Source organism: Artemia sp. Qi Xiang Cuo, chromosome 16, assembly GCF_049724085.1.
Source record: "Artemia sp. Qi Xiang Cuo chromosome 16, ASM4972408v1, whole genome shotgun sequence".
NCBI classification, from domain to species: Eukaryota; Metazoa; Arthropoda; class Branchiopoda; order Anostraca; family Artemiidae; genus Artemia; species Artemia sp. Qi Xiang Cuo.
This window is the reverse complement of record NC_142809.1, coordinates 31,884,303-31,908,462: the sequence shown is the minus strand read 5'-3', so window position 1 is coordinate 31,908,462 and position 24,160 is coordinate 31,884,303. Positions and strand designations below refer to the sequence as shown.

At 35.3% G+C, this 24,160-nt stretch overlaps 1 protein-coding gene across 1 annotated transcript in view; it reads left to right on the top strand.

Annotated features, from left to right (window-relative positions):
- The window catches only part of LOC148942792 (maternal protein exuperantia-like), a 28,536-nt gene extending 5,658 nt beyond the window's left edge, over positions 1-22,878 (top strand). The window contains exon 2 of the mRNA XM_089102771.1: positions 21,508-22,878. Within this exon, the coding sequence (XP_088958897.1) occupies positions 21,512-22,711 (1,200 nt within the window). The 5' untranslated portion in view covers positions 21,508-21,511 and the 3' untranslated portion in view covers positions 22,712-22,878. The remainder of the gene's footprint in view (positions 1-21,507) is intronic.
- The last annotated feature ends 1,282 nt before the right edge of the window (positions 22,879-24,160 follow it).

Sequence of the window (24,160 nt, the reverse complement as noted above, 5' to 3'; positions counted from 1 at the left end):
AAAAAGATTTTCAACTAGGATTTTATTAATTTTTTCAATCGTACCTTAAGGTTGGATAAACAAAATTATCGTGATAAAAACCCGTATTTTTTTTAAGAAAAAGTTATTTTACCCTAATTAAGTTCTTTTAGAAGGTCAATATTTTCAGGTACCCCCATTCAACGCCTGGTTGTTTCTTTATTTTTATATTAAGAAACAAATAGTTTGGATGTCTCAGAGAAACAAATGATAGCTAGGGATATATAAAATTTAAAGGCCTTAATGTAGGCTACGGTACTATCCCATTACGTGGGCCTCTCGGGTTAATCACTATAGACTATGCAATGATAAAACCCGTTTTTGACGTGTTAACTGTTATAGAGTAGGCAATGATAGCACGGTTTTCATTGCGTATACAATGTTAAACTGTTGTTTTTTTGGGGTTTAGGGGGGGGAAGGTACCTAGGTTAGGTTAGGTTACGTATTTAATATATGCAATGCTTTATTCCCCATCCCCCACCCCCTAATGTGCAAATATATAGCCCCAATTCTTTTCTGAACTATTATATATTCATCCTATTTTATTTTATTTCATTAGCATTAACCAAACTTTACTTTTTAGAGAGGCCCGCATAATGGGATAGTACCTAGGCTACTTAGGACATGGAAAATTAATCTTGATTGTTTGAATTGTTAACTGGAAACTAATACAACCATATATAGGCTGTCTTAAAACTCATAAAAAAATCGGGAATTCAAATTTTAATAAAAAAAACCTCCATTTGCAGTTATGTTAGTAGTACTTGGCACAAAATTAAAAAAGAAACGCATTGGGGGGGGGGGGGTCACAGTGGTGATTCTTTCTTCTCTTGTGCCCGGGGTAAAATCTTGATTAGCCCCCCTCCCCCCTCTTTTCACTCACCAAATTTTCCGGCCAAATTATAAAAAAATTGTCATTTAGTAAAACAATAATTTTCAATTTATTAATTAATAATTCATTTTTTAATTTCTTATTTAAATTATTTCATAGTTTAATTAGTATTAACTATTTTAATTTAATTGTTTTTAAAATTATTATTTATAAATTATTTTTATTTTATTAATTAGTAACTTATTAATTAATTTATTTATTAACTGCGCCCTCTAATTAATTTTAATAAAAATAAGATTTCAAAATTACAAAATGATTATAACCGTTAGATTATATATTTGAAATTTTGCGACCCCAAAATTTCTGCACTAGTGGCAATTGTTCCCTCTTGTTTCCCCTAAAACCACCTCTGGGGAATCAGCAAACAATAGATAAAACATATGGCACCAAACAACTTAAGAAAAATATAGCTTTCCTTTGAAGGTGTTCCTGTCTTTGGGTATCATAGATTGTTAATGTTTTAATTTTACGGGAAGTTAACTGGACAAAATATCAGTGGAACCTTTGAAGCTCCCAATCTTGAAAACCGAAAATAATCAGACTATCACAGTTTAGTCTGGGTAGCATAACTGTTGACACTGTTGTGTATCCTATTTTTTTTTTTTTCTCCCTGCGCGTGATCATACCGAACCGCTGGTTGTAGGTAGTCATGAGGGGGCTTACTGGAACAGAAAAAAAAAATCATCAGCTTTGTTTTAAGTCAAGAAAGATATTGCATAGCAAAGTATCGTTTTCTGTCACAAACAAAAATTTTAGCCAAATGGACCAAAATGCTAGTGAGTAATAAAATATTTGAACAAGTGAAAAACACTGTCAGTGCGCAGGGACGGATACAGAATTAATAGGGCCGTTTTTTAACACTAAGATCTTACAGCTAAGATCTTTCATCTTTCTGCAAAGTTTATCGGTTTTTCAACTCATCTTCGTTATAAGATCTTACAGCTCGGTGATGTTAGCAAAATACGTGAAAGACGCCATCTTTCTGCCATATAGAACAATGATGAGAGAACTTTGATGATCTACTCATCATTGTTCTCAGACCGCTGAGCAGAGCAGAATGATGAAAAACATTTGCACAAAAACGACCAAGGATGTAAGATCTTTGTTCAAAGATTTCACTTTTAAGCGTTTTCTGACAAAAGATGTAAGATCTTAGCACATTGATGAGTGAAAAAAAACAGGGCTAATGTTTGGGGGTGCATCAACGAAAAGAGTTCTCTCCCATTGGTATCTCTCTCCTTTTTGATGTAATCAGTGCGACTTTCAACCTTAAGGGGGGAAGGGTGCCCAAATAACTACCTCCTCGATCCGCCCCTGTAAATATGAAAATAGAAAGTTTCCTTTTTTCTTTTTCGTCCTTTTCATAAACTGTGCCTATTTTGGCTACTTAGAAAAACATGCTTCCTACTATATTTATGTGCTTTAGAAAGGACACTCCATAGCCCTAAAGAGCAAAATTAGACCTTTTTGTTGGAAGAACTAGAGTAGGCTACTTAATTTTGACTTGAGTTAGTATAACGAATTCAGGAACGCAAACATATAGGCTATATATATTTGGCGCTTGTTACATACGCTTTCTTGTATAATACACTAAGTGAATGAACCTTACATAAAAAAATACAATTTTGCAGCTAATGTTTTATAATGAGTTAAGCTTTTTTGTCTGCACCGGATATTTTCTATCCAACAATATTGTTTACTCGTGATTTTTACCAATTGTTAAGATGGCACATATTTGTAGGAAAATTTAACCGATGTCAAACTAGTTCGTGGTAACGAACTGTAAGTAAGGAGCGACCCGGCTCAATAGTAACCAAAACTCTAAAAGACAGAATTTTGATACCAATAGGTACATCAAAAGAATCAATAGTTTCATTCCGATTGCAAATTTACAAGTTTCAATAATTTTAATCTTATCCATCCTAAGTTACGCGCCAGAGAAAATTTGTCTTATTTTCGAAAAAAGGGGGAAACAACCCCTAAAAATCATAGAACTTTAATGAAAATCACACCAGCAGATTCAGCGCATCAGAGAACCCTACCATAGAAGTTTCAAGTTCCTATCTAAAAAAATGTGGAATTTTGTATTTTTGCAAGAAGAAAGAGAATATCATGAGAAGGCTCATTCGAACGGAAACCAAAAATTCTAGTGTCCTTTTTAAATGACAAAAAAAATTGGAGGGCAACTTGGCCCCCTCCCACGTCCATTTTTTCCCCAAGTCACCCAATCAAAATTTTGAGGATGACTTGATCCCCCACAGTTCCCGGGGGAAGGGCTGCAAGTTATGAACTTTGCCTATTGTTTACATATAGTATTGGTTAATGGGAAGTATACAGACGTTTCAGGAGGGATTTTTTTTCTGGTGGGGGGAGGTTGGAGGAGGGGGTTACGGGGAAGAATCTTTCCATGCAGGAAGTTTCCTTGGGGGAAGGGACATTACTATGAAGGGGGTGCCGGATTTCCCAGCATTATTTAAAATAAACGATCAGAAATTAAATAAAAAAAACAAGTTTCTTCAACTGAAAGTAAGGAGCAACATTAAAACTTAAAACAAACAGAAATTATTACGTATATGAGGGGGTTCGCCCCTAGTCAATACCTTGCCCTTCACGCTAATTTTTTTTAGCACTTTCAAAAGAGCTATCTATTCTAATTAACCGGCCTTTGGGATTCAGGGGTTTGTAATTCGAACAAAATTCGAACTTTAGCGTAAAGAGTGGAAGTATTGACTAGGGGTAAACTCCCTAATATACGTAATAAAAACACACAAATTTTGAAGTTCGTTACGAAAGTTAATTCGTAAGTTACGTCAGAACAAAATATCGAGAAAGCCATTTAGCCAAAACAAGTAAAATTAATATGCAAATTTCATTCTAGTTGTTCATGTACAGCGAGCCAAAATCAAAGCAGCATTAATTCAAAAAGTTCAGAAATTAAAAAAAAACAAGTTTTTTTAACTGAAAGTAAGGAGCAACATTAAAACTTAAAACGAGCAAAAATTATTTCGTGTATGAATGGGGCTGTCCCCTTCTCAACGCCTCGCTCTTTACGCTTAAGTTTGACTCAGTCACACAACTTTGTTTTTTAAAACAATCAAAAACTTTATGTAATATCTCATCCGAATGGAAATTGAGTTTGCTAGCGCCCTTTTTAAGTAACCAAAAAGATTGGAGGGCAACTAGCCCCCCTCCCGCACGGCCTCATCCCCCCAAAGACATTCAGTCAAAAATTTTTGAGATTTTTATCTTAACCATTTTGTTAAACATAATTTCAAGGTCCAGTATCTATGGTTTTGGTGATGATATAACCCTCCATAGTCCTTGGTGAAAGGGCTGTACGCTGCATTGGTATCGGACATATCGATATCACACGTATCGGTATGTGCGTATTGTTATTGCGTGTAATAGTATCGCAGGTATCTTAGACAGATTTTTAATAGCTCGTATAAAAGATATTGCTCATATCTACGTCCTTCCTATAAATTCCACCATCGGCAAGTTCCAAATGGCACTAAAAACTTCACTGTTGGTGCCATAAGTGGAAAAACTGGGGCTAGTGGGCTACCAGAACCTTTTAGAGTGACGTTTAATGGTTCATTTGAAAGCTACTGCTCGTATCTACCTGATTTTTATCAATTCTACCACTCGTAAATGTGATATAGCACTAAAAATAACACTTTTGGTGTCACTTTTTAAGTAGAAAAGCTTGGAAGTATAAAACAATATCATCATTGTAATAAATGTGGCCCAATACCCTTAACTGGAGGTTTGCTAGAACATTTCTCGTATCTTCCTCCTCCGAACCTCCTTAATAGGCTACGCAATTAAAGTAAAAGGGAGTCAAAGTTTGAGCCAATTTTCCCAAATCAAGTAAAAATGACAGAGAAAACTGAAAAACGAGCCATCTAGCAATAAAAAAGGTAAAGATGTACTAAAGAAAACTGACCTTTTTCAGTGGTTGCTTGAATTATGCAGGCTTATCTTAGTTTTGGCAACATTTTTGGAGAAACTAAATTTCAGCTGGGTGGAGGGGTGTAAAATGGGGTCTGGGGAAAAACTGAGGTCTAGGAGGTGCAGTTACCCCCTCTGCCTCAGAGCAAATTACGCCCCTGACCCCAACCCCTTGCCATTTAGTAGTTGGAGAAGTGTAGGCATGTGGTGTTGGAACCACTCAAAGTTGTATATTAAAAGAAGGATTACTTATTGTTATACTTAGGCCTACATATTCAAATTATTTACTTAACAATTCCACCGTAATGTTTTCTCCATACGTAAGATTGTGCATCCAAAAAAGAAAAAAGACAAATGAAAACAGTTCTGTAGAAGAATTTAGGTAATTCTTCCCAAAATTTTTGAAATGAAAACAAACTAAGCTAAGAATACCATTTATCGTACCTACACAAGAAATGATCTTTTTGAAATTTTGATTCATTTCTAAGTAATGAGTGGCTTTTCAAACAGTTCGTGGTAGCGAACTGTAAGTAAGGAGTGACCCGGCTCAATAGTAACCGAAACTCTAAAAAACGGAATTTTGATACCATTAGATACATAAAAAGAATCGGATTTTTATGTTGATTTCAAATATACAATTATCATCAAGTTTAGTCATACCCCTGAGTTTAGTCAAAGTTACGCGCCTGAGAAGATTTGCCTTATTTTCGAAAAAAGGGGGGAACAACCCCTAAAAGTCATAGTCAAAGCCAATGAAAATCACACCATCAGATTCAGCGTATCAGAGAACCCTACTATAGAGGTTTCAAGCCTCTATCTTTAAAAATGTGGAATTTTGTATTTTTTGCCAGAAGAAAGATCACGGAGGACGTGTTTATTTGTTGGTTTTCTTTGTTTTTTGTATTTTTTTTGTTTTTCCCTGGAGTGATTATATTGATTCAATAGTCCTAAAATATCAAGAAAGGGATCAGTCGAACGGATATAAAATTTTCTAATATCAATCTAAAGCGACCAAAAAAATTGTTCGATAATCGGGCCCCCTCTTACGGTCATTTTTCTCTCGAAGTCACACAATCAAAATTTTGAGATAACCATTTTGTTCAGTATAGTCGAAAATCTGTTTAATATGTATTTGAGGATGATTGAATCCCCCACTGTTCCTAGGGGAAGGGCTGTAAGCCATAAGCTTTGCCCATTGCTTTCATACAGTATTGGTAATCGGGAAATGTAAACGCTTTTCCAGGAGGAATTTTTTTGGAGTGGGGGGTCCGGGTCAGAGTAGGGGGTTACGGGGGGGGGATATTTCCGTGTGGGAGGGACATTTCTATGAGGGGGGCGCCAGATTTCCCAGCATTAAAAACGATCAGAAATTATATAAAAAAACAAGTTTTTTTCAACTGAAAGTAAGGATCAACATTAAAACTTAAAACGACCAGAAATAATCACGTATATGAGGGGGTTCGTCCCCTAGTCAATACCTCGCTCTTTACGCTAAAGTTTTTTTTAGTACTTTGAAAAGAACTATCTATTCTAATTAAACGGCCTTTGTGATTCAGGGGTTTGTGATTCGAACAAAATTCGAACTTTAGCGTAAAGAGTGAGGTATTGATTAGGGAGGCGAACTCCCTAATATACGTAATAAAAACATACAAATATAGAACTTTGCTGCGTCAGTGAATTCGTAAGTTACGTCAGAACAAAATTTCGAGAAAGACAATTAGCCAAAAAAAGGAAAATTAATATGCGAATTTCGTTTTAATTATTCATGTACGGTGAGCCAAAATCAAAGCTGCATTAATTCAAAAACGTTCACAAATTAACTAAAAAAATCAAGTTTTTTTTAACTGAAAGTAAGGAGCGACATTAAAACTTAAAACGAACAGAAATTATTCCATATATGAAAGGGGCTGTCCCCTCCTCAACGCCTCGCTCTTTACACTAAAGTTTGACTCTGTCTTAAAACTTTATTTTTCATAACAATAAAAAAAACTTTAGCGTAAAGAGCAAGGCGTTGAGGAGGGGACAACCCCTTTCATATACGGAATAATTTCTGTTCGTTTTAAGTTTTAATGTTGCTCCTTACTTTCAGTTAAAAAAAAACTTGTTATTTTTAGTTAATCTATTTAGAGACAGGTCAAACAACTCCCTAAGCGTAAAAGCACATTTTAGTTGAGCTAGTAAAATTTGCAATAAATATGTTTGGATATGCAAAGCTGCCCGCTTAGTTAACCTTTTGTGTCGAAGCTACTCGCATGGAGCTACTTTCTTAAGTGCTACTAAATTTAGTTTTTTAAAACAAAGAATTAACGATCTTTTTTTCACTCTAAACTTATTTTTTCGTACAAATTTTGTAAGGCTTCTTCGTTCAGCTCCTTAATAAGGGTTGAGGTTAGACCCCGGCCCCGCGCCAATGAGGGAAAACCGGTGGCGGCGGGGCCAAAAACAGCGCGCCGCGCCGCAGGCAGGATGTCGGCGGCGTGCCGCCGTCGCGATCAATGTTGACCGCAAACATTAATGTTTTCATCAGTCTTTCTCAAATCACAGCTTAAATTTACGACAGATTCGAGCCTATTCATGAGTTCAAAAATTCACAAGTCGCTGGCTGGAAACTGGTCTTCTTCATTACTCATCAAGAGAAGTAGAAATCTGGTAGAAACGAAATGGCTGTGGCGTTTCAGAACCATTGCATAATACGAGTAGTTGAAGTATCTATTAGCTATGTATTCTTAACTTAAATAATCATAAAAATTATTATTTTTTTTCATCGAACGTTACTACATACAAAATTTCAAATACCGTATGATAAAATTAGTCAGTTATCTGGGTAAAAACTTTGAATATAAGTTTGAACTTGGAAGCTTAATTTTTTCATAATGCTTTTGGCCTATATCTGTTTTGTCACCTTTAAAACCGTTGAAATTGGCGACTTTGATATTGATTGTTTTTTTTGCTCTTTTGGATTCCTAAGAAGCTTTCTTGTGTTAAAAACCGGTTTTTAATAACAATTTAAAAAAAATGCATTTTAAAGTTTTTTTTGGCTTCTTTATAGAATATATGTCATGTAGGCTAAGGCTGAACTGCTGCTTTTTTATTGCTTTTGGCTGCTCTTGTATTTTATTCATTTTTCCTTTTGGGGATTCATTCCAAATTATAAACTGATAAATACCTAATATCAGTCAAATTCTAAACTGCATCTAAAAGGAATAAATTTATCAAATAGAAAAATACATGATGAACACTTCATATGAGAACACTTCAGTTACAATGAAACAAAAAACACTTAATGGTTTATTCGGTATGAAGAAAAATGAAGTGCCAGCTATTTTCTTAGGTAAAAAATGAAAAGCTCATCCGTTCTAAATGTAATTAAATGAAATAATATGCAGACTGAAGTAGCTCCAGAAAGATGTTGAGATTTTCATCCTAATTTGTCACCTTTAATCCAATCAAAATGTTAGGACACTTAGTATCAGTTATTGAGTTTAAGCTTTGATTTCCAAATGCTCACAAAAATTACCAAATTTAAGAAAGGCGCAACAATTAGTCACCTGTGGTCAAAATACTCAAAGACTCCTCTTTGATCCCCACCCATGCAGGCTCAAAGCTTCTGCTATGGTCATTTCCATGGAAATCTCCAAAGAGTTTCTTTTTAAAATAGCTTTCAAGCGTAGTTAGGGGTATTTAGCCTTTTTTGCTTTTCTTCAAAGTTTTGAAAAAAGTGTTATAATATTCCAAATGTTACATTTGTTATATTTGTGCATATTTTTGGTAATCATTTGTGGGGTGATCGAATTTTTTAAACCACTGTAGATGCGTAAGAACGTTGCAACATCTAGTACCCTGAGGTCATAAGACTGTCGAAGACTTCTCCTTGAACCTCCCAAATTGAAAGCTTTTATAATGACCTGGCCTTTTAATGTAACTTAGGCACTGGACCAAGGGCGCCATCGTCACTCGAGCGCAACGTTAGGTGGGGATGTCGATATCGCTTTCGTCACACCAATTTTTTTTAGTGTGAATCTGCCTGGTACTTATGAATGAATGTTTTCAAAAACCCGTTTCATCAATAAGAAAAAAAAAACGGGTTGGACGCATATGTCCCTTTCCCTTTGGACGATAAAACCATGCAAGCGCTGTATCAAGTATAACTCACGAAAATCTTATTAATTTTTGTCAACTTTTCAACTTTTTGGCATCCCTACTTTCAATAAAAAAAATAAATCAAGGTACTATCTCTTAAATACAATAACTCCCTATACCCCCCCCCCCCTCTGGATACCATCTTGATAGGATACCGTCTCCGCTTTAAATAAAAAATAATTAACTTATTCAAAACAAAAATCGAGGTATTATCATTTAAATATGATAGCTCACTACCCCCCCCCCCCTTTTCTGGATACCACCTTGATAGGATGCCATCTCTGCTTTAAATTAAAAAAATTAACTTTTTGGAATCCCTGCTTTCAATAAAAAAAAATTTCAATAAATTGCTGTTTTCAATAAATTCCTGCTTTCAATAAATTATCATTTAAATTTAATACCCCCCCCCCCTCTCTGGATACCACCTTAATAGGATACAGTCTCATCTTAACATTAAAAAATAATTTACTTAGTAATTAACTAGGTCACTATATGGTTTAATCAAACACGCGAAATAACGTTAAACAGCTTAGTGTTCCTTGAAAAAAAATTTGAGGGTATGAGTAAAGGGGTATAAAGACAAGAAGAAAAATATCTAAATTATTCAGATATACCTCAAACTATTGGAAAACTGAGTCATAGATTCGCCGTGGTATTCAATAAGATCCAAAGAATCTAATTAAAAGGGAGCACACACAAAAGCCAAATTAGGCCAGTAGCCTATGAGAAATCGCAAAATACACAAGACAATGAACAAGTCTCAATGGGGGGCCCTGGGTCTATAAAAATATTTCAATGGTTTCCCAGGGAATTTAATATCATTTTCTTCTGTCTCCCCTTTAAATGAAAAAAATAATTATCTTTTTGGTATCCCTGCTTTCAATAAAAAAATGAGGTATTATCATTTAAAAACGATAGCCCCGTATCCCCCCCCCTATAGGCAATAATTTACAATTTGTTTATGAATCATATTTTTGGGGTAACTTCCGTTTCAATCTTTAATTCCCCAACTTTGTCCATAGCTTAGTCTATAGCTAAATTTTGTTTCAATAGAAGGGCTCTTTTTGGGGGGAGGGGGATAAAAATGTTGCAGAAAGAAGATTGTATTTTCTATCAGGTGTTCAACAATTGAGTATTAAACATTAAGAAAATCTTATCTAAAAACAGCAAAAGAAGAAAAAACTCTGCAAACTTATAATTCAGCTGTAGAAACAATCTGTTAGCTGTCAATTTCAAAATCCAACTGAAGGCTGAAGCTGTATAGTAGTGAATGCGCTCTATAATTCTATTCAACTTGAAAATAAAATTCTTGACTACGAATTATGTAAGAAATAGCGATTGGGAAACTGCATTCGAAATGATTTAAATTCATTTCATAAAGAAGAGACTTTTTTTGTCAACATATGAAGAACTGTGTATATTGTAATATTTGCCATTGCATATTGCATATGTCTGGTTTTTATGCAAAGTAACAAAAGAGACGAAAATTAATGAACAAGAGAGTAGTGAAGAATTATGGTATGCAAAGTAATATTTGGCAGGGAAAGTCACTGGTGATAAATCACTAAGGGTGGCACCGTGATTGCGTGATTTTCAGGGATTTGGGGAACCAAATTTTTTTTCGGGGAAATACCCAAAAATTTGGGGATAGTGCAGGCCCTCCTTGATTTCCAATCAGGAAAATCGAAATACTAAACCACACGAGAAGGAAAAGCTCCGACTTTGTGGTTGACGCAATAAAGAATTGCCGCAAAATTAATTTAAAGTTGACCGAACGCCGCCGCCTCTGCCGGCGGCGCTCGACTGGGCCTCTCGTCGGCGGCGTTCGGTCGATCCGCCGGCGTGGCGCCGGGGTCTAGTTGAGGTGTCTTATCTCCCCTAGATTGGAGGTGATTAGAAATTATATAAAAAAAAAAGTTTTCAACTGAAACTATGGAGCAACATTAAAACTTAACACGAACAAAAATTATTCCGTATAAATAAAAACATCATGGCAGTATTGTCACTGCATTAAATTTTAATGAAAAACGAGCAAAGATTAATAAGAAAAATAAAGTTTTCCCGAGGGAAGTAAAGAGCGAAGTTGAAACTTGAAACGAACAAAAATTATTTCTTCACAGTCTATTTAACATATATCAATAAAACTAGCGCAAATAAATCAACTGGTGATATTTCCCTATGTTTATAAGATTACAGAAAACTAGCACTTTACTTTACTTCTTTTTTGTTTAAGAAAAGTTTTTTTTTTGGGGGGGGGGGGGATTTCTTCCTTCTCTTGTATGTCGGTAAAGAGATTGGCAGCCTCTGAGGACCTGGGTTTAGATCTGGAGAATACGACTTCGATTCGACATCGGAAAGAGATATTATCGACATTGCTTGTTTTCTAAAATACTGTATGCTTAAAGTAGACGTTGGTAAGTAGGCCTTACAGTTGTATTTTGAAATTATATTCTTAAAGCTCCCTAAAGTCTTTAATTTCGGATATTGGGTGCAATTTGAAAAAAAAAAAAAAAAAAAAAACAATATGACTGAAAGGCGAAGAAAAATTTAGCGAAAAAAAATTTTCTTTTTCAAAAACGAAACATATCCTAGATACATTAACTTTAGTTTAAGATAGTAACTTTCTAAATTTCATGATCTAAAAATTCAGGTGAATTTGTCATCGAGATAGCCCACAAAAATTTTGCGGGGGGATAGGTCAGGAAATTTGCTTCCAGAGGAGAGGAGGTTTGTTGTGCACCTTCATCAGGAAACAATAGGTAGAAAAAGTTATCAAAAGGCTGCTTCCTGTTTTCTAACGTCGTTTAGAGTAACTTCCTAGGAGGTATTCTTTGAACTCTTTTACAATAACTTTTAACCGTCAAATACTTCAAAAGAAAGGAAATGCCAAGACAAATGGTATGTCATCGTTATTGCTGATGATGTGCTGTAAAAAGACTTCCTCACTTGGCTACGTCCCTGGTTCTATTCGGCTGTTCTCTGCTAAACTTAGCATCTGTATTTTTCAAGTTCTTGAGAAAATCGAAACATACTCGTTTTAAAAGTTGCTATAATGGAAGAAATATATGAAAGTATAGATTTTCCTCAATAGGTTTTTTGAATTCTGTGTTTTTCCCGTCTTTGCTGTCATTTTCTGCTTGATATTAAGCCCGTTCTGTTGATCTTACACACAAGATCTCACATCTTTCTGCAAAGATTTCTATTCTTTTAACTCATCTTTGTTCTAAGATCTTACAGCTCGTTAATGTTAGCAAAAAGTTTAAAGGACGCCATCTTTCTGCCATATAGAACAATGATGAGAGAACTTCGATGTTATACTCATTATGGTTCTCAGACCGCTGATCAGAACAGAATAATGAAAGAAGTTTTCAAAAGAACGCCATAAGATGTACGATCTTAGTGCTAAGATTTCACTTTTAAGCGTTCTTTGTCTAAACATGTAAGATCTTTGCACATAGATGAGTAAAAGAACAGCCCTATTGATACTACGCTTTGTGATTTTATGTGTCCGTAATAGGTTTTGACAGTTTAAAACATGTCAAGTCTGGGCTTACCTCTTTAGATACTAGACCATTTCTCAGAGAGCATAGTAGATAGAAAAGTTGGTCTGCGCCGTTGGGATGAACTGTTCAGATTAGGAAAGGTCCAGGTTTTGGCTGAGGATAGCCGTATTGCTTTTCCAAATAGTCTTTTTCCAAGACTCTGGTGTTGGAAACTTGGAGAAACTGGTATGTGGCCTTCAAAGTGAATCCTCAGACAGAACACTATTTGCGTAATTTTGTGTCCTAGTCAAATTTAGGCAACCAAGATTTTAATATAGGCCTCTGCCGTCTCTAATTAAGATGTTATTGGTTTTGTGTGTAATCTTCGATAATTTTTATTGTAAGCCGTGCTTTTTCATGCAAGAAAAAGGCTGATTTATTCTTAAGAGTTCACCTAAGCCAGGAAAGAACATTTCAAAATCTACACCTTTTGTTAGTATACGTCGATGGTGCAGTCGGCTTAAGATGCGTCTGACTTTGTTACAATTTCAGATTAATCCGAAATTAATCCGAATATCGGATTAATTCAAAATGCAAGAGTCATGACTTTTCTATTCATAAATGCAGTTGACTGGCTTCCTGGCATTCTTAACAAGGAGGGCAGTAGCCTAGGAAGTGGGTGCGGGCATGCGGGGGGGGGGGGGAGGACCGCTCCGGATACCAGCCCTGGAGGGGTGAAAAAAAATTGGTCTAAAAGGACTTATGATTGATTAGGGCCCGCAGTGCAAAAAGTGGTGTAGCATAGTAGCCATGCTATTTGGCAGTTTTCATGGCCTAGTAAAATTTGTTGGCAGATTTTTTCTAAAAATACCAGTGCTTCCACTATCCCTGAATTTTAGAAGATTTCCCCAAAAATCTGTCTTCTCGAAAACAGACCAGTTCCCCAAAAATCCCCTTTCGCTCAGGGTTACCACCCCTAGTGATTTATCACTAGTCACAATCCACCCCTAGTAACTATCACTACCACTTAACTTGACATAAATTTCCATGCCAAGGCATGGAATGTATATCACTTCGGTTTGCTATTTTGGAGACCAGGAACTTGCTAAAGAGTTCAGAAACTGAAGTGCTAAAATTAGTTTGATGTTTAGTTGAGAATTACAAAAAAAAGTATCTTCAGGAGACATATTAAATGAAATCCCACATCCGAGGAGGTTTTTACAAGCGGCAAACCTTCCTAAAGAAGTGGCTCGGAAATGGAGTTCTTTGAGACTACTGCAGTTTATAGCTGAATAAGAGCTTCCAGACTCTATTCCAAAACTAACTTTAGAATTAATGTTTTACCTGACACTATTTGTCTCTGTTGCTTCTTGCGAGAGGAGAGCTTCTGAATTCGAGCTTATTAACCGTTGTTTCCGATCTACTATGAGCCAAGCTCGACTATCGAGCTTAGCCATACTATCTATTGAAAACGGTGTAGAAAAAAAAGATTTTGATGAGGCTATTTCTAAGTTTGCAGAAAACAAAGTTAGAAAGAAGAGGTTATGAATGAAAATATGGGTTTAAAATACAGTACATTTTGTTATATTCGTGCAGATAATATATATATATATATATATATATATATATATATATATATATATATATATATATATATATATATATATATATATATATATATATATATATATATATATATATATATGTATATGTATATATATATATGTATATATATACCATCCAATCACCTGGGTGTTTGAAGTCAAAGTAGAAAAAAACATGGATAGGTCTATGGCAAAATACGAAAGAAAGAGCTATTCTTTTCTTTCCTCTTAAAACGTTTATAATAAAAGCCCCTGCCCATTTTAGCCTTACTTAATGTAAGCCGCGAATTAAAATGATGTTGTTTGATATTGTAATAATAATAATATGTTTAAAAATTTTGTATTTTGCTTAAATTTATGTAAGTTATTTACATTAAAATATTTACATACTAATGTTATACAGCACGCTATTTACTTTTCCTTTCACTCCCTAATTTAAACACTTCCAATATCTCTTTGAATTGTATGTTTCTACCATAAACAAATATGAATCAACAATGTTTAAATGTTTGTTGGGGGGGGGGGGGTGACAAGTTGAAATTCCTCCCTATTGTCACAAAACTTTGCTACGCCACTGAAGGAGGGGAAACCCAAGAAACGAACCAAACGCTTTTTGCACTAAGCTTGGCAGTATGTGCATACAGCCGTATACCCACAGATGGGGTGGGGACTCAGGGGGTTGTATTCTGGCCAGAGGGTTCTAGTGCTACTAAAAGTGTCCTCGATGTTTAAATTGCTCTCTTGAAAAAGTAACCGTTAATGATTTATTTTTTCTGTAGATTTTCACTATAGTTTATCCAACAATTTAAAAAGGGAATTAGGAGACTGAAAAACATTTTGATATTGCTATTTATCTTCAACAGATGTTTTTCTGTTCTTTTTTACCGAGAACGATAAAATTTTAAAGCCTGAATTTTACCTAAAAACTCATTTTTTTTAATTTTGACTTTTTTTTTGTTTTTCTGTTTTGCAAAAGTTTTGATTTTGAAATTGGTTCAGAATATTCAGGCTTTATCAAGTTTGGGCTGAAGCTCCTTAATAAATTTGCATAAATGGAATCACCGAAGTATTACTTTTCTTAAAGATAATTTCTACGGCATTTTTTTTTTTTGTGGTTTTAAATTGCAAAATTTATAGTAGACCCTTTGCTTAGAATTAACCGAAAAATGGTATTTTTCCCTACCAATTAAAATACATATGGCAAACTTAAATCAGAAAAAGATCTGCAAATAATTTAACCAGAAAATTTATCAAGAAACATATCGAGTTCAAAATTCGTCTGTTTTTTTATTTATTTAGGACCAAAAGCAACAAAAAACAGGTGGCAAGATTTATTTTTTACTATCAAAGCTGCGTTAGGAAAATCCAAACTGGATACATAGCGGGTTAAGAGTCTGCATTTTTTCCAATATTTTTTTCGCCATCAAAACACTATAAACATACCAGTAGTATGCTTATCCTAACACGTAGTGTTAGGATAGGATAGGAGTGTTAGGATGCTTGATGCAAGCTAATTTCTTTATGAATTTTCGTTCTGAAAAATAAAATAAGCTGGTCATTATCTACAAAAAAAATCTCAGATTTAATCCTGTGAATATCCTAATTAAGGATCTCATTTAAAATAATTTTCCCTAAAAGTTTTTACCGTCTTAATGGAGTCGGTGGGCGCTCGAATAAAGGTGGTGCTGCTGTTTTTTTCAATTTTCCTATGTTAAATCAGCGAAGATTACAACCTTGTCAGTTTCATATACCCTTCGGTTCAGTCCTCTAGCAAACTTTAATATCAGCACTTTCTCAGATTCAAAAATGGGTATTCAGAGTTGAATCCTCTTTGCACGCCATCTTTGTGAAAGTCGATATTAAAGTCAGCATTGACTTGGACGATCAGTTCATTGTTGACATGCCAAAGATTAAAAGAAGATATTCTTTCTTCGCGTTCCAAAAATCTCGAATATCTCGATTACAATTCGGAAACCTTTCTTGATTTGTCAATTATCCTTGAAAAACCCAATATCCTTTTAAGAAAAAAAAGTCTCACGCAAGGCCTAGAAATCCAACAAGAAGGGATTAATCCCTCGATCAGCTGTTAGGTTCGCCGGTATACGCGTATGTGTGCGTACCCACCGGTTGGCGGGACTCGGGAAAATAAATTCACCCTCACGAAATTCTCATCATACAAAAAGGGTACTAAATATTCAAGTGAAACTTGCTAACTATTGGAACTTGTTTAACTGTGGCACGTGTTATGTACTTGTTTTACTTGCCATAACTATTGCGTTCCTGTAGCTGTTGCAACTCTGATAGGGATTTTTTGCTCTACTGTCTGAAAAAAGAAGCGTAAAACTAAGGGAAAGTCACCCCATCCCCCTTCCAGAACACAATTTGAACTCCCCAAGCTTAATTTTCTATTAATACTGATTACTGCTAATATAACAATCTTGAAAAAAGGAAATTAGGTGTGGATGGGGTCTAAAAAGCTGCTTTTTGATTACCCTTTCCTGGTGCTTTCCGTTCCTTTTGGTCTAGAATGAGAAAGTTTAAATCTTGACCGCTGTTGAAGTAAGGTTTGCCAGGTGGGATCTAAAGTTCTCAAATTCTACTGAAAGACATTTTCTTTACTTTGGCCTTTTTTATTGTTCAATGTTGTGAAACAAATCTTCCATTGACACTGATCATTGGCACCCATAAGCTGAATTTTAGATGGGGGGGGGGCTATAAAAATACTTTTTATCCTTGAATATCTGTATATACTTTATTCACACGATTTTCCCTTTAAAAATTTAAATGGCAGGGGGAGGGGAATAGCGCCCCCTGCCCTCTCATAGGCTGCCATGACACTGATTGATAACATGCAAGCTTTATCTAATTTTTATTTACCACCCAAAAGGAATTTACATAGCTGAGATTCGTTGAGCAACCCTCTTTCTTGAAAGTATTTTGTTTCTCATGTTGTTCCAGTGCAAGTTAGTTTCTGATTGGTATCTCCAAAATTAAAAGAGTTATTTGTCTAGAATCAGCCCAAAAAATTAAGGTCTTTTCCCACTAGTTATAAGACATGCGACAAAATTAATCTGAAAAGAAAATATTAATTTTGAAGTTACTCCCAGAAAGCTTATCTACAAAATATACAGAATTTTGGTTTTTATTGAGGACTTGAACAAATAATTCGGGGACAGTAGTTTCTTCCTGTAGCCAAACGCCTTTGGTGACAGAAGAAGTTTTAATTCTGTCGGTGTAGAAGACAAGCTTTCTGGTTCTAACTTCGAATTCGGAACTTTAAAGACGATCCTTTTTCCGGGATTTTTTTTTCATGTTAATCCCTGGAAAAAGGTCCAATTCTCTGCTTATTCTTGGTATATGAATTATTGATTATGGAGTAACCTTGTAGCAACAAATTTTAATAAAAACTGTCTTTTAAACTCTTAGACAAATCTTTTTTATGTAAATCTATTTTGAGCGGTTTATCCAAACAAAGTAAAACATTCATAGTTTCAATAAGTTTCTAAAAAAGAAAAAATTCTCGCCATTAGATAACCTATCCTGCATGTATCAATACACTCTTAAATTTAGTTTTAGTGGGTCCCATGTAATTTGTGGAAAGACTGGTCCTTCACTGAAGCCTTACTACCAGCGTTTTTTCTCTTACAAAACTAAAACTCATTTATTTTTGAGGAGGATCATCATAAAAATACAAGAGACTCATCAACCGCAGTCTCGCCGTCTGTGGTTTAGAAAATAAATTTATAGAATTTACGAAGTTGCGTAAAATATAGAGGAAAAATGGGTCTTAGGCGAAATAGAATAATAAACAGACATCCACCCTCCACCTCCCTTGAGTTGCACCACTGCAGAAGGTGCTCCAACTAGATAATTCCATTGCTTTTGATAAACTATATCCAATACTGTATATTCATTGTGGCCAAACTTAACACAATAGATTTCAGGCTAAATGCAGACTTCAAAAAATGGCCCATAGAAATATGTTGTGTAACGCATTTTTCGTGACATTTCATACCAAAAATAATTAAGACCAATTTAGAGCATATTTTGTGTCTAAATTTGAAATTAGCGTTCGAATTTATTTGTACTTTTAACTTGTTATCTTGCCCTCCCCGTGACATTCTGTTGAAGTGTTTATACTTTTGTGACAGAAAAGTTTTTGTTATGTATATTTGTATAGATTGTTCCCCCGACATAGACCCTCTTTCATCCCAGAAATGTCAGATTCCATCTTATATGTGATTCTAGCCATACCACTGGTTTAAATGCGGAAATTTTGAAAATTTGGCAACACGGTTGTGTTTCACATGTGTTTTCAAATTAAACTTTTTTCTTTTTTTCTTTTGTATACTGGGAATAAGGTGTTTGGCTATTAAACATGGGAACATATGCAGGATGAATAACCAAACGATCAAAATGTTAAATGACTCAGAACGGTCACCCAATTGTTGATATTTTTATCTCAAGTTTTGGATGGGACTGAGCATTGAAGCCCCAGCAACAACCACTAGGAGCCGAGGGTGCCACTCCTTGGGATTCCTCGCATGATCTTGGTATTTCAGTCGTAAGATTTGGGCTTGAGAAACGTTTTAATTTACTTTTATTTTAGTGTTGTTTTTTTACGGTTTGGTTTTTATTCATTTTAGTTTTATTTTTTAGGTCATTCTCTTGAATACCATAGGTTTTTCCAGATTCTGAAATTTTTGCCGGTAAACTGTGGGTGATGGTTAACTATTTCAATAGTCCTTATTAGCGTTTTTTCTTTTTTAGCCACTACATTGCCAAAAAGAATTTTTAAATTTTAAGGGAGTTGAGCTTCAATCCCATAAACCCCTTTGCTTAGGGCCTTGATTTCATTATTATATATTTTTTCTACACAATTCGGAAGCATTTATGTAGAAAGTAATTAACCTGTGAACAAAAAGACTTGAATAATCTTGGCCATAGAACCAATTTTTACGTAAACAACGAGCTTTTATCAGACTTCGGAATTTATTAAAAACTCAATTTTAAAAAAGTATATTAACGTATTTGCTACCTTACGTTTAATGTTTTTTTTTATTTAAAATCGTTTGAAGGTTTCTTACGAAAAATTAAGCAAGAAAAAATGGGTTTTAATTTTAGTAAAGCAGTGAAACAATAAATAAAAACAAATAAACACTTTAATTAAAGAATATTCCAAATATTTCTTAAACCTTCATTTTTGAAGGTTTCTTGTTCATTTAAAAAAAGTTGGTACGCAATGTAAAAACTCACAGGTCTTACGCTCGGAGAGAGGACATCAAAGGATGGTTTGAAGGAGTGAGGGGCCGAAAACACGGAAAAATACGTTCTTAGGTAACAAACTTCAATTTTTTCAAGAAAAGGCTGTCATTTCGGGCTGAGGGATGGAGCGATATTTTACATCAGTTATTTGTCTTCCCCGTGTCTGCAATTTTGATGATACCTGTAAATGTAAGATCTTTATTTTTGTAGGCCTAGTTGGTATATAATCGGGAACCTGATGTTATTAGCTTATATCTCGGTTGGATGCTTCCTGCGGCGGCTGTAGAACAACTCTTGCAAATTATTTAGCGGAATATCGAGCTAATCTCCTATTTTCCTTTTATATGTGTTGAGGTTCCATTTTAGTTGACAGACTATAGTAAAAAGGTAAAGGTAAAGAATAGGGTATTGGACTTTACAGTCCCTACCGGCGGTGCCGATCTCCTTTTCATGGCTCTTCATCCAGGAAGTGCTATGGGGGGCTCGGGGCCGGCCATCCTGTGCTTTTGCACACCCTTCCTGTTTACCTTTCCTAGATTTCTCCAGGTACCCATTTTGAGCCTGGTTGACTTTGGCTGAGCTTAGAGTCACGCCACAAACCCCTGTTCCAAAGCAAATATTCAATGACACCAGGACTCGAACCCTTATTCTCAGAGATAAAGAATTTCAAGTCTAGCGTGCTAACCAATCCGCTAGGACAGACTCGGCTCGGACTATTATGGGCAGGATTTTTTACAGCTACTGCGCTGTACAAATTTTACATCTATGTATGTATGTATGTATAAATTTATTGCTCATAATAAATGTAAAATACAACACTGATGGAGTATAAAGAAAGAAAACGGAAATAAACAAATAAATTCTGACAAATACAAACAAAACCAAAGCAAAGAAGAATTAACAAGAAAAAAAATATACAGATAAGGGCAATTTTATGTAAGAACAAACATATCATCAGCGACGGACAATCTCAGAGGTGCTTTCACCAATAATCTGCCTCCGATATCTCTCCTTTCTTTTCTGCACCGCGGGCACTGGACTTGCAACTCCATACCGCAAGGATAGTGAGCTGTTATTAGTCCAGAGAGGCAACCTTAGCAAATATTTCGCATACTTGTAGAAACACTTCCGTATATCCTTAATATCTGAAGCAGTAAGAAGAGACCAAAATGGTGCAAGAGCAAGTAGATAGGGAACAGCAAATGCATTATAAGCGCTAGCTAAGATACGGCGGTTAAATTTAAACTTTAACGCAACTAGTAAACCGTATATACTGTATATTTAAAACATGTAAAATCTTACTGGGTTGTATTTAGTTACCAAGTAGAAATAAATTCACTTTTTTTAACACGCGCTGTTTCTATGGTCCAACTGAAGTTACATTTTTCTCGGAGATGCTGTTGCAGTCGAGATTCTCCAAGTTTGAAATCATGTCAATTTGAAATCTACGAGTAAATTTGCGAGAATTTGGTTGACTCAATCCACACTGAGACTTAGCTAACGCTATATTTTGTACTAATTTCGCTGATGATTTTTCTTCTTCTTGATTGGTCGGTTTTTCTTTACATCTAAGGATTGATAACCAAACTCTATCTGGATGGCTTTAACTCACTTTAAAAATGTTAGTATAAATTGAAGTTGGGTTTTGGCTCGAGCTAGCTCTGAATACTAGCTAAATTTCACTGTGGATAGATTCAGAATCAGCCCATTTCCAATTTTAGCAATGGGTACATCTGAACGTTCGCTAAATCTAATTGTAAACAGGCCCTGGTCGATTCGTTATATAGCGCCTTTTGCATTTAATATTAGTAATTGTTTGAACCCCAGGAATGATTCAATAGCTCGTAAATTCCGAAGTACTAAAATTCTTATTAGGACCCACTACAATTGTATACTTGTTATCGCACTTGAGAGTGGGGTCACAGTCAAATGACTTACACATATAAGAATTCCAATTTCTTTTTGAAAAATAAAGAATAATAAAGTTATTGGAAAATTATAAGCATATTCCGAATTTCCTATTTTTTGCAGAGTTTACTTTGTACTTTCAACCATTCAAAAATGTTATTCTAGCTTCACTTCTAGTTACCTCTTTTTTTCTTGAGAAAAAAGAAACAGAAATTTCTAAATTATATATGTGATTTTTCCTTTTCAGAAAAATGGCCCCAGATATCTCGGATGCTGTAATAGCGGCTACTCCCACTGAATCTTTTCCTGATGGGGACTACATGCTTGTGTTTTATGACCTAAGTTTGACAGGTTTCCGTCTCATCGATGAAATCATTGACATTGGGGCCTACTGCAACAACAAAGACAAATTTTCAGCCGCTATTATGCCTTACTGTGACTTACCCCCGAATCTTCAAAATCTGTACGGCATGCGAGTCGTTACTATTGGTGGTAAGTACCGAGAACTAAAAGACTGCGTTCGCAACGCTATCATACCATCCCGAACTGAATATTCTGGATTAAATGAATTTCTTGGATGGCTTAAAAAGGTGAAAGGCGAGAAAGACGGAGTTATTCTTGTTGGATGTGATGGACGAAAGAGCAATGCAGTTCATTTAGTCCAGGCCTACATGCGCTATGGTATGTTTGAAGCTTTTACTGAAATTGTCAAAGGCTTTGCAAACCTCAATGATTCAGAACATGAATTCAAGTCTTGTCGTAAGTTTATTGCTACGTCTGTTGGAGATCATCAACTTTGTCTTGATGCTGCTGTAAAGCGCGCTGTTTACCTTGAAAAAGCTTACTTGATTCAAACTAAAGAAAAAGAGCTTAAATTGGAATCCTTAAAATCAGTTACCTTTTCACCATCCAGTGCTCAAGCTGAGCTGAACAAGATCAAAGAATATGTTAGTAAAGAAGCCAATTTGAAGCCAATATTCAGTTATTACTTCGGCCCACGTACAAGAATGGGTGTTCGCTCATACGCTGCAAGACTCCGACGGCTTCTTGTTGATGCTGACCTAGAATTTGCTTCTTTAGCTGAAACATTTGCTCGTAAAGGAGGAAAAGACGGTGTCCGCGAAATGATTACAGAGTCTGTAAAAGGAAAACCGGATGAAATTGAAGTTCTGATTGATATAATTTCTACTCATTTTGACCCACAAATGCAACGAAAGGATATGCCAAGCCTTCTGCGAAACGGAGGTAATCCAGATAATAGATTAGATCGTGGCGAGAAATATCGACGTCGTTCGCAGTCCCATAAGAATCGGTCACGCTCGTTTCACCAGAAGAAAGTTTCAATTGCTGATCAAGAGCAGACAAGTGTTAAACAGCCTTGCGAAGCAATAGATTCAGATGCAATTGATGCCCTTGGTGAAAATGTCGCAAAAATGGCGCTTGAGGCTTAACCTTTGTTCCTTTTATCATCCCGAAGTTTTTTGGGTTTTTTTCTTTATATATAAACGTACCTAGTTTTTTTGAGTTTTTCCTGTTTTGTAAGACATACAGAAGTATGTGATGTTATACGCTGTCTATATTATAGCTGGAAGAGATAATAAAGCTGCATACACTTCTATTCAATGCATGCATATATTTTATATCAGAGGCTAGGTAAGGATTTTTTTTTTTTTTTTTTTTTTTTTTTTTTTTTTTTAAAGAAGGTCTTCTAAATTATCTCAAAGGTAACTCATCGTGGTATTTCTTTTTCTCAGTTACCCAATTTCCAGCGTTAGGTAAAAATCCCTCTTGGAACTGCAAAGAAATCACCTTTTGCCTAAGCAGAGTTTAAGTTTGACTCCTTTGCCATCAGAAATTTGGCATTTATATACCGGTTAGAAAACTTCACCTAGCGATCGTGAGTCTGGCCTTGTAAATTAAATACTAGCTGCACCTCATCAAGCTCTGAACTGTAGACCCATTGCTCATTGAAAGAAGAAGCAAGTTGGACAGACTAGGTTTGGACCGAATACACTGAAACTGGATCTGAAGTCAGCTGGCTATTTTTCGGCGTCGTTAGAAAAAACGGGACAAACATAAAATATTTCTGACGGCAAAATAACTTAAGCAAAGCTTTGAATTTGACGTTATTTTTGAAAATTAGCTCGAAATTCCCATGACAGAAAGACCTGCCGCTACTTTCTTGAAAAATGTTTTTTCTTAACGTTACCGGATTCCCCCAGTGGCATAATAGAAAATACAACATAAAACAGAACGTACTTAGTAGAACACTCAACAAATTTCCAGGTCCTCGTAACTGTGATGAAAACATTTACCGTTTTAATATTTGTGATTTTATCGTGAGAATCGTTGGCTATTTTGGAAACTTCTTGCTGTTTTCAAGTGCCACAGAGTTGCTGCCAACTCTAATCATGAATAACAAATTTAACAAATATCTCTAAAGGACTAAAATTTCCGCACCATATGCACTCGATCCTGGAATTTGGACTCAACTATATGAGGACCAAAGAGCTTGCAGCCCTAGATAAGTAAATAATTAAGTCCTCTTGCTTTCAAATACTCCTTGCTCATTCAAAGGTTACAACTAGGTTTGCCAGTAAAGCAAGTACATCCACAGCTTCTGTATAAAATAAGTATTGGGGAAACATCTACCACCAAGGACGAAAATAATTCGTGTAAAATTCTTATCCTACAGCTTGCAAAGAGCAAAAATCTCACATCACAATATAGCGAGTGCACTCTTGTCTAGAAGAATTCTTCATTATACCTAGCCAGTAAATATTCTTGATAGCTTGATAAGAAATATTCAATTATGCAGTCACTAACTGCATAAGTACTTTACCATATAATTTACGGATCCGTAAACTATGTGACTGAGTAGCAGCTAGTGGATTCGTCAA